Source organism: Solanum tuberosum, unplaced genomic scaffold, assembly GCF_000226075.1.
Source record: "Solanum tuberosum cultivar DM 1-3 516 R44 unplaced genomic scaffold, SolTub_3.0 scf00100, whole genome shotgun sequence".
NCBI lineage: Eukaryota > Viridiplantae > Streptophyta > Magnoliopsida > Solanales > Solanaceae > Solanum > Solanum tuberosum.
This window is the reverse complement of record NW_006239024.1, coordinates 756496-768376: the sequence shown is the minus strand read 5'-3', so window position 1 is coordinate 768376 and position 11881 is coordinate 756496. Positions and strand designations below refer to the sequence as shown.

Below are 11881 nucleotides of genomic sequence, written 5' to 3'. Positions count from 1 at the left end.
CTATGGAGGACTATCAGAAATCAGTGGCCAAAAATGTGGGGTAATTCTGTGATCAAAGTGGGTAATGGCAGAAAGACCATGTTCTGGAATGATATATGGGTGGGGCAAACACCTCTGAGGCAACAGTTTCCAGACATTTACAATCTCAATCAACAGAAGCTAGCTACTATCTCAGAGGTCAAAAATGCACAAGGTTGGAATCTATCCTTCAGAAGACTACTGGGAAGTGGAGAGAATGATTCAGTTCTACAATACCTTGGAACAAGCTAAGAGTCTCAATTTTGAGGAAGACAAACTATTATGGAGTTTGGACAAAGGTGGCAAGTTCAGGGTGAAAGCAGCCTACAAGATGCTGAATATCTCAACAGAAACCAAGGAATGGTGGCCATGGAAGATGATCTGGAAAGGGAAGATACCTCATAAAGTGGCCTGTTTTACTTGGCTAGTTGCAAGTCAAGCAGTTCTGACCCAGGACAACCTTATGAAAAGGGGCAGGCAGTTATGCTCTAGATGTTTTTTTTGTGAAGCTGAAATAGAGACAGTAAATCATCTTTTTCTGCAGTGTAAAGTGACTGGAAAATTATGGCAATGGTTCATCAATCTGAGGGGTATTGGATGGGCCATGCCAAGGCATACTTCAGAAGTACTAGCATGCTGGAATAGAGATGGAAATCAGTCAGAACACAAGGAGAGATGGAAGATTGTCCCTTCTTGCATCTGGTGGACAATCTGGAAGGAGAGAAACCAAAGATGTTTTGAGAACAAGAACATTCCCTTCCAAAGTATAAAGATGAACTGTTTAGCAACATTTTACTTTTGGTGTATACATTCTGTACCTAAGGATATAGGGGAAATTAACCTATTTCTAGACAGTTTATAAGGAATATAGGAGATAGATTTTGTTTTGGGCAGTCCTTTCATACTTTTGATGTAACTATGTAGGAGCACACTATTGGTGTACTCCTTTTGTTTATAATACCAGTTAACTTTCTCAAAAAAAAAAAAGTGCTCTCAAATCAATAGACATTGAATTAAGTTTTTTTTTTTTTTTTTTTTTTTGAATTAAGTTATTATAGCAGGAGATAAAGAATATATAAGCCTGTGACCGGTTAAGAGCCCATCTCCAATATGCAGTGACAAACTTCTAGTGATTTTCTAAGCTTTTAGACAACTGTGTATGAAATAGCTAGCATTTGCGTCTTGTTTTCACTTTCTTTTTGTTATTTTTGATATTGAGATTTAGTGAACTTTCCATTTTTCTGTAGATCAATTTAAAAGATCTAATTTGCATTCCCTCTTTTTTTTTTTGCTTTCAGGATTTGGTTCATTCTGCTTTCTTCTCCTGGTTAAGAATTTTAGTTCTTAACTTGTTATTATTGCTTTATTGCATTACCTATGCCTTTAAAAACTATATGATAGCACCAAAACTTTTGAATTGGGATTAGTAATTCTTTGATATTTGTAAAAGCAATAATTATATTGATGGTGTGGGCAAACACCCAATGTACTAGTGACATACAAAATAATAAAGTATAGTCCTCAACAAATGGAAAGAGTATAGCTCTCCCTTTTTCTCTCTCCACAACATCCACATAAGTTCTGAACAGAATGTGGTCAGGAGATGGAAAACTAAGGACAATACGACATAATATTCATGTACTAAAAGTATAATGCTCATGGCAGGTATATGAGTATTTTGTCTTTAAGGAGAAGGGAGATCCGTGTTAATTATTTCTGAAGCAACTTTGAATGCCGGCTAGAAAGACATAGCATTTAAGATAGGAAACTTCATTAAATGTTCTCCACAATTGGAGATCGTTGAGCCTCTGAGAATCACTGAAGCCAACTTCCTATATGCTAAAGCTGTTAAAGATAGTAAATGGCAATCCAAAAACCCTGGCGAAGCCTCTGTTAGTTCCAAAAAGGGTTACACTCTATCTCTGACTCATTCGGAACGGAGAATGATGGTTTGTTGAATAGATGTGTAGTTTAGTATTTCGGGAAGGAGATTTTAGAGGAACCCACTCTATCAGGCATAAGAAGGTAGACCTCTAGTGCATACAAGCCATATGTACCTAGCTTGTCACAAATGTAATTAAATACGAGGACCGATGAGGGGCTTGGTGAAGATATTTGCAAGTTGATCACTTGACTTCACAAAATTGACTCAATGTGCTTAGTCTTCTCATAAAATACTGAATTTGATTCAGAATGTTGATGAAACGCAGAGTGATCAACTCCACTATGAGTCATGCCGAATTCCTGAAAAACTGTGTTGAACTTTCCAAACCAAGCTAGAGAAGACTATTTCAGACCATAGAGTGACCCTCGCAATCGACATTCAAGGCTACTAGGCTTACCCTGAGCAACAAAACCATGTGGTTGCTCCATATATACTTCTTCCTTGAGATCATCATGGAGAAAACCATTTTGAATGTCCAACGGATTAAAAGGCCAATGGCGAATGACAACCATAGATAGAAAGGCGGACATATGCTATTTTAGCCACGGGAGCGAAAGTATCACCATAATCTAGCTCAAATATTTGGGTATACCCTATTTTGGCAAAAGTGAATATGAAATAGAGAGCAAACGCCACTGGAAAACTCAGATCTACCAGAAACAATGTAAGGGTCGCTGGGAACTGCTCAAAATCAAGAGACTAGTCGATATTGAACAAGAAAGTCCCTGATAAATCGGATGGCAAGCTCACGCATCGACATGGTCGCTGGAAGCCTAGATTTTGTCGCTTGTGAGGGAATTGCGATCAGTGATGTTTGTTTGGCTTTGGTCGCCAGAGGTTGGACCTTGAGGTGGTGTTGGATTTTGCACAACATTGACAAAGATTGAAACTACATATGTCACATAGGAGCTAGTCAACGCACAGAACTACGCAAATCAAATCTGAGGAGTCATCAGAAAGACGCACGACGCTTCACAACTCAAATATAAGAAAGTTGTTTGGAAAGATGCAAGGTGCTACACAAATCAGATACGAGAAAGTAGTCACCGAAGAGATGCTTGCTACTACACAAATCTGATATGAAAAAGTAGTCACTGAAAAGATGCAAGGTGCTAGACAAATCAAATATGATAAAGCAGTCACCGGAAAGATGCATGGTGCTACGCAAATTGGATATGAGAAAGTAGTCACCAGGAAGATGACACGGTGATACACAGATCAGATATGAGAAAGTAGTCACCGGAAAGATGCACGGTGCTACTCTCTGTGTCCCGAATGCTTCTCAATTAAGTCCTTAGCATGAATATTTTTCATGCATATAGTATTACCCAAAATTTCGCTAACATAATCATTGATCAGATGGCGACATATATGGGTTATAGCCACCCGCCGACAGTGGAAGCTCTTTGATTCTCTACCAGGATCGTGTAAGCTCTTATATTATGTGAGAAATATTGAAGAAGAATATTATTGAATTGTATATCTACATTATTACATTGAGACCCTATTTTCGAACACTACATTAGACTTATTTTCCAACTAGGACACTACATTATAATCATTTTCTAAGTAGGATTTCTATATACTATTCCTATTTCCTATTGAAGGTAGGACTGTATAAACTATTCTTGTTCTTATTCCTATTTTAATAGTTTTATATGGGTGTCATCCACATAAAAATTATGTGACAACATTACCACCTCTCTCCTGTTACTGCCAATATTTAGCCCCCTAATCCTTACTGGCCTTTGTAGGAATATACTGGCAAAAAACCCCCCACTACATTACTTGTAAAGTGATTCCATATTTTGAACCTCCATCGTTCAGTTCTTTTAGTTTCTTCTGAACTTCATACTCCAAAGAGCCGTCTTTCTTGATCACCGTGTACTTGAGCTGTTGATATTCACTTTGGCTCGAGATATAATAGATTGTTGAGAAAGCACTGTTCATAGTGTACCGACTAATACATGTAGCCACCCATGTCTGTGGATACTTATCGTGCCCCTACCCCCAACTACTAAAGTGATGTTTCCGCTGAATTCATCCGGCAGACCCACACCTCTGTGAAGTTTGTCTATACTCTGCACTTGTAGGGTAAGGAAATAGGGTTGCTCCTCCATCTTCTTATGAGTTCGTAACTTTTACTCTAGCCACTTCTGCAGTAAGATTTTGTTAAAGAACCAAATATCACGTCTAATTTATTGGATGAAACTTGTTTATTGTCCTCCTTTGTGGCTCAAGGAAAATATCTTTGAAGTCTCTCCAATCAATTTGTACCACTAATTGGGACAAGTGGTCTCCTTATATGAACTTGGGCAATTCTTCCTTCACGAGCTAGGTTTTGGGGTTGAATTAGGCCCAAAGACCATATCTCACATAGTATTAGAGCCAAGTCCATTCCTGTTTGAACTCCCATGTTATGTTGCCCATTCTCTAGTTGGCGGTCTAGGCGAGGGAGATTGTTAGAGTCCCACATTGGTTTGGAATGGAGGGGTGGTTTTCTAATATGGACTCTGGCAATTCTCCCTTAATGAGCTAGTTTTTGGGATTGGGTTATCTTCACTAAAAAGAAAGTTCAATTAGTGGGGTCCATCTTTTGCTGTTTGCCGTGTCCCTTTTTATGCTTGTTTCCAGACACAACCTCTTATAGCCACGTCCATTGATTACAAATTGTTCTGTAATGCAACTACAGTACAAAGGGATAATATTGTGGTCCCTTCCCAGAAACAAAGAAAAGATGAAGTCATGAAAATTTTCCAGCATCTCCCACTACGTCAAACGTGATCTCCTTCAGATTGATGCCTTGTCTGACAGCAATATTTGCAGAAACCAATAGCCGCATTTTCTTTAACTAAATTATCTCTTTTTAAAACCATTTGAGGATCATATCACTAAGGAGGTGAATGTTGGAGGATTTAAGCGTGGTTGCTTTAAATGAGTTTGCACTTTACCCTTGAAATAGTGTTAGGTTCATTATCCATAGACAACCATGTGTATTGCTAAGTTTTGTTTTTTTCCTTCTACAAAGATGCTTATTACTTAGTTGCATTCACTAAAATAATGACATTTTTTGGTAGCTAATATCAAGCTTTCTTCTGTGCAACCTAAACGACCCCTTCGTGCAGGACCGAGAAGATTTCTGTACCGTCAAACACTGGGCCGTCTCCAGAGTGAGGAGGTAGTCTGCTCCCTTGTTCATTCAAAATAAAATTTCACTTAATTTGTATGCATCTCGTACTAAACTTCCATTGGGAGTTCTGGCCCAGCAGCTGACATGATTGAGTCTCGTGCATATGTCATTTTTTTTCAATCTGATTAAGGTACTACTTCAACTTTTCAGGCCAAGTTTATTAAAGCTGAGAAGAATGTGAAAGAGTTGGGACTGTCTGTTGGCTTAATGAAGAAAGAGAGTAAAAAGTTGCTTGAAAGAGCATCTCTTGCTGAAAAGGATATGCAACGCGGCCATTCTGACCTCATGTAAGCTGTTTCTGTATGTTTGTTTGTATCTTATCTCTGTAGTTTCTGCATTTGATCATTTAGATATTTAGGGTTGCTGGGAATCAGATTCAAAGTGTTGCAAAATCTGTCTACAAGGTTGAAGGTCAAGCTGCTGGTTAGTGTACCCTGGTTTCCTTATTATTTTACAAATATGTACTTTTTCTCATATCCTCCATTACCCACTGCTTCTCATTGTTTACTACACGAGTCTGCAACCTATGTTTTCTCTTGAATGGACCCATGGTCTAGCAACCAAATTATCTCTGCTAAATTAACAGAAAGCTTGAGTTTTTGGACAAAACTAGGTTTGCTTTGCTACATGAAGAAAGTTTTAGCTTATACAAATTCTGGTTCCCATAAAGCTTGCACTTTTTCCGGATTGCTTGAAGTGCCTGGTTTTGGAGAACTACAAAGGAAAAATATATGACGGTCCTTATCGGAAACAGATGTAAGGACAGGCTAGTAGTGAATAAACCTGTTGTTTTGCTTAAATCGGAGAATTTTTGATTGCTCGGCATCTTGTTTTCTGCCTAGTGATGTTGATTTAGATTGTTGTATTTTGAAAAGTTACCTTTTATTAATTCGACCCATGTCCTTGCATCAAATGACTTGACAGACATGGAAAATCAGGCCATACCTTGTTTCATTTGTGTTTTATGTAAGGAAAACTTCCCTTTAACCAATGACTCCTTATGTCATTTGTATTTTTTGTAATAAACACAACACTACTTTACTAAAGGTAGTAGGATGGATTTTCTGGAAACTTCATTTCAAACCCCCCAAGTAAAGCTTTGTTGATGTGCAATAAAAAGCTTAATGCAACTTATGTTTCTCAACTGATAGATTTGATGGATGTGCTGCGGGAAATTCCAGGTAGAGAGGCATTAAAGCTAAGAGCAGAGGTATGGTGAATGAATATTATTTGCACGTGTTCATCAATTTCTACTATCTAGTTTTGGATTTATATCTGCATTGGATTTTTTCATCCTTACCTGAGTATATCACTCAGGTTGCTTCTATGGCGTCACATCTGCGTCAACAAAGAACTGCAATTGACAAAAGGATTGTCAAGATTTCTGAATTAGGTGTTCCTATATGAGAATTGCCAATTTCAGAAGAAATGATTTAAGACCATTGCACTGATTTTGGTTACCTAATAACTTAGGATGAGAATCAAAGAGGTCCATGACATATGGATGAACAATGAGCTGTGCATTCTCCTACATCATTTAAGCTTTTGAATGCAATTTGTTTGTAGGAACTGTGACGGCTTCTCTGTCGTAAGATTACATACCATAAACTGTAAGCTTGTGGAATTTTTTATATGTTTGAGTTAGCTCTGTGCAGAAACTATGATACACAAGAAATGAAAAGGAGATGTCTTCCCTCTTATTTGACTGCCCCTTCCACCTAAGGTGTGGTGGGGCGAAGTGGGGATTAGAGTTTCCACATATCTTGGTCCATAAGCAATTAATTTAGTTTTACTAGTTAGAAATCCTCCGTTTTCTGCATCATTTGCCTGTGGGGCTGGCTGTGCACAATCTGAACTGATTGACCTTTTTGGTTTGTCCAACTTCGAATTTAGGTTATCTGGTTTGGTTTTAGCAATTTCAGGATCAGTTTACGGTTGAGCACATTTAGTAACAAACCGCCTGAAAATCTACGAACTACTTTAGTTTAGTTACTATCTAATAAAAGGGAATAAGCACACAATTCCCCGTCAACAGCTTGCCGTCATAGGCTACTTGTATTACTTTGTTTGTTCTAGGGACTTGATCACTTTGCTTGTTCTAGGAACTTTATTTTTCAACTGTGCTGACCGCAAAACCAATATTATTTCCTCTGATCTCGATTGCACCATTGTGCTGGTAATTGGTTGAGTTCAACTACTTTTTATAAGTCACATTCAATGGTTAATGCCCAAATAGGTCACACATGCTTTCACAAATTCGCTAATGTCATGTTCATGTACTGTCTATTTTTTTTGGTAATAAAGGAGATACTTATGGATCAATACAAATAAGTGGCAGAGCATTGTTTCTGCTAAAACTGTTTGAGGGGCCAGAGGGATCGACATAATATAAGTTACAATCATCTGCAAGTATTGCACGTCTAATACGTCTAAATAAAGGAAGTTCCTACTTTGTCTGCCTCTAACGTTGTTGAAACAAACAATGGCGGAACTCTCCAAAAAGCAAAAAGAGTTAGCATCTGTTAGCTTAGATCCCTCTTTAGCTAAAGCATCTGCCACTTGGTTCTCTTCTCTGAACATTTATTGGACTGGGGTTCCCCAGCTTGCGCATTAATGCCCTGCAATAACACAAAAGGTTGGATTGATAGGAGATCACTCCCTATCCAGGGAGTGTTGGTGGGGTTCTAAGGATGAGGCAAAAGGATTAGCTTCTTGAGATGCTTTGAATAAATTGGAGAAGTAACGATAGACTTGGTTTTTAATGCCATCATAGTCGTATAACCACTGACCACTCTCATTTTGTAGAGGAATTATGTGGTTTCTGCATTGTCTGTTTAAGGTTGTTGTATGGAAGAACCTTATATTAGAGTTTCCATCGTTAAGCCATTTTACCTAGATTTTAATTTTCAAAAATCTTCCTCGAGTCATAAGATATGATTATATTCTAGTATAAGGGTGGCTTCTAATTCATGAAGGAAAGAGCTGGTAATATAGTTAGGGGTCTTTGTATTCCTTCTAACCTTTTTAACCATTTTTTTTTTGAGGAAGATGTTTCCAAATTTAGTATTATTCTATATTGAAAAATTGTTTTCAAAGTCGGAGATAGCTCCTGATATAACTTCTTTCTTGTCTCAACTTTTTATGATAATATCTTTTAGATCTGGGTGTGAAGTTCACATTGTTTCAAAGAGGAATAGCTTATTACGCTTAGCAGACCTAGCCTGTGTTAAGGATAAAAGGAGGGGACAATGATCAAAGTGTATTTGGGGTAGGTGATGACTCAGGCGTTTGGAAACAGTGTATCCATTTTTCGTTAGCCAAAAAATGATCTAATCTTTCAAGGATTAGATGAGATTTGTTCTTAAAAAGTTTATTTAGCCAGGTATATTTTCCACCCTTAAACCCCATGTCTATTAGCTTGCAATAATTGACTACGTCCCAAAAGTCGCTTGTACGAGGCTTATTAATAGGTCTTCTATTTTTTCAGCTCTAGACAAAAGTTTGTTCAAATCTTCTCCTGCTATCCATTTATTATCGTAGTCTTTTATTTCCCTAAGGTTATCCCATAGTATTTTACACGAGTTTCTGTAAGTACTAGGATAAATTCAACTAAGAAGCCATGACTCGTTAGTTGAACATACCTTGACCATTGCATGTATTCCCTGTCCAGTTATAGCAATGTCATCTAGTGTCATCCCAAAGGACCACCATTCCACCGGAATTGCGTACTGCTAGGACTTGGATATTGAAAGGGAAGTCATCTACTAGTTCCTGATGGTTTTCCATTTTAGTTTCTATTAGAGAAATACGGGATGGTTTGTTCCAATCCATAAGAGACCTAAAGTTTCTCCTAAATTTTGGCTCGTTTCCTCCTCTACAATTCTATATTATGAAGTTCATTGAGTTGTTGAGGTTGGAGGGGTTCAATTCTGACATTTGTACTGGGTTAAGTTGGTTCCCAGCCCTTATCATTGGGTTCATTATTACTATAAAGCTCCCTAGCTCCGGGTTTTATGGATTCTTATATCTAGCGAACTTTTTTGTAAGTTCGGCGGGCAGATGAGTGTATATTTTTTTTTACAAATCTCCCTTTGAATAACATTACTTTAATATCCTTTGGAATCATGATTTTGTTCTTGTTTCTCACATGAGTACTGGGGCCTCCTCTAACTCCCCTATGCTTTGATTCACTTCTACGATTTGCACTAAGTTCTTCAGGGGAGGGGAAGGACGGGGCTATGATGGTACTTGGAATGATGAAGCCACATGGTTTGGAGTTGTCAGAGGTGTCATCTCTGTTGTACTGACATGGATGATAGGTGGGTTGGCTGGAGGTACCTTGAGAGCTATCATGAGGTTGTTCCAGGGAGTTATCACTACTTCTGGGATCTGTTGAGGAAAAAAGAAGGGAGAGAATATGACAGGGTCTAAGTTTGTTACCTAGATCAATGGGTCGTGTAACAACATCTCCCAAGTAGGGACATAATAAAAGAGAATATGGGAAACAATAGAGATAGGTGAGATTGAAGAACAGAGGTCATCCAAAGATGGGTATTGTAGGCTTCTATTGCTAGCCTCATTCCCTCTAAGACTGCCTGAGATATAGAGGTCGTGTTTTGGACCACTATGACAACTCAACCCTCCAAAGTCACCGAGAAGGACATGGCATGATCTGTAAGCCCATTTCCACCCAAGAATGTGGGATCACATTCTGAGGGGAAGCCTGAGTGGCGTAAAAGGTGTTCCCTCCTATAGTTACTGAGAAAGTTTGGAGGAGAGGAAAGGGAGCTCGGAAGGGGGCTGGAGAGTTCATTTGGTTTACTGGAGTCTGACTGTGGGAGGGACGAGCAGTGTAGGGGGGAATGTTCCTATTCAAAGGGGATCTCCTTTGTTGAGACAAGAGTGGAAGATGAGGCATTATGGCTTAAAGGAGGGAGGCCATTAGTAATTATACTGATGGGAATATTGACTCTCTTAGAGTGTTTATTGGTTAAAGTGGTACTAGGCATATTCAAGCTTAGTTGGATTTTATCAATAAAAAAGGGTTTCTATAATTGGAAGGTCATCTAGATTCTTTAAGGGGCCACTAGGATGTAGGGACATTTTCTTCTCACCACATAAATTAATATTAGTTGTGTTACTATTTGAAGTGTTATGTAGGTGAGTTCAACTATAAGTATTAGGAGCGTAGGTAATGTCCACATGTTTATTAAAGATTGGCTGCATTATGGCTTTTGTACTTTCTCCTGACATCAAAGAGTCGATTATCATTCCCTCTATGTGGGTAGAGTATGCAATTGTAGGTATTTTAGGGACCAACTTAGGGGGCGTTATAGTATGGTAGGGCACCGTACATGGGGTTTTTGCTAAAATCTCTGTTCTTGTGGAGCACTCAACTTGGGAGTTATTATCAGTATTTTTAATAATTTAGTTCCTTGATTAGTTTACTTATATCAGCCTTAATGTTGTCATTTGACCTAACGTAAGAGGGTCTACTTTTTTGCACTTCATGTACCTGACCTTGGGATCGAGTCATCGGAGGTTGCATATCTATTTGTTTTTTGAGACTGAGGGTGTATCTCCCGGATTTGGCTCTGGGAACAACTACTTGTATTAATAACATTTATGTGACCCTTATGATTATGGTTACGAAGATCCATGGACTCGATTATGTTGGAACTTTTTATATATTTAAAAACTTGGGAATCAAGGAATTTACCTGTAGATGCTTCAAATAAATTAACGTTAATACCAATTTCATTTGTGTTTCCCGGTCGTTTGTTCTGTTTGGATCGTCTTAAGTAGTTGATTGTTTTCCAGTTTTCCTCTATGTTATTATAGTGTACCTCGGTGTTCTGTCTCTCCTAGTGCTGTTTATTAGCGTCTTTTTCCAGATCCATCCAATCCGTGTTGCATTTTTTGTCTTTTGAACTCTAGTAGTTGATGATGTTATGTAACGACCCGAGAGCACCCCTTAGTCGTTACCGGCGTATTCGACCTCGAAGAGGTCTTATACAAGCCCTTAGCGTTCGTCATAGCATGTATCATAGAATAAAATGACGAAAAATTTAAAACTTTTACTTTGGAAGTTCAACTTCACTTCATATATGAAAAATAGAATCTAACTTCGTCACAATGTACCATCTAGACATAGAAGTATTGAAAATGGGACTTAGCCCTTATATCAATAAGAAGTCTTGAAATGGGAAAGTACAACAATGTCTTTCAACATAAGCAAAGAACTAAACATAGAAGCTATAGATCATAGGGTCTTGTCCTCGGACTTGAGGACTCACCAACTTGGGGAAGCAACTCCAAGTGTCTTGAGAAGTAAGCTTGAATCCTCAACGGCCCGAACCTAAATGTTTGGGGAAAAGGGAGAAAATATGGGTTAGTACAACACACGCACTAAGTATGACTACTATGCTTAAAAACCATTGAAACATGCATAAAAGGACATTTACTCAAAACATGTTTTTTACCAAGTAAATCCAATATGCAAACAAAGTAAGCATCATAGTCCAACGCAACATAATATCATCCCAACATGTAGACAACCCAAGCAATACTAGTGCAATGCAAAGAATAGAACCCCACCCATAACCCTATTCAAAGCCGAGTATCACATTAAGCAACTTACTTCATGCATACATTCATAAAATCATATTTCATCATAACTTACCATATTCATAATGATCATACATAACATAGCTTAAACATACATAAGT

General features: G+C 38.1%; 1 protein-coding gene across 1 annotated transcript in view; it reads left to right on the top strand.

The window, feature by feature from the left end:
* The window catches only part of LOC102606203 (uncharacterized), a 17103-nt gene extending 10191 nt beyond the window's left edge, over positions 1 to 6912 (top strand). Inside the window, exons 4-8 of the mRNA XM_006348159.2 lie at positions 5089 to 5141; positions 5304 to 5440; positions 5512 to 5576; positions 6305 to 6363; positions 6471 to 6912. Of these exons, the coding sequence (XP_006348221.1) occupies positions 5089 to 5141; positions 5304 to 5440; positions 5512 to 5576; positions 6305 to 6363; positions 6471 to 6560 (404 nt within the window). The 3' untranslated portion in view covers positions 6561 to 6912. The remainder of the gene's footprint in view (positions 1 to 5088; positions 5142 to 5303; positions 5441 to 5511; positions 5577 to 6304; positions 6364 to 6470) is intronic.
* Positions 6913 to 11881: the final 4969 nt, after the last annotated feature.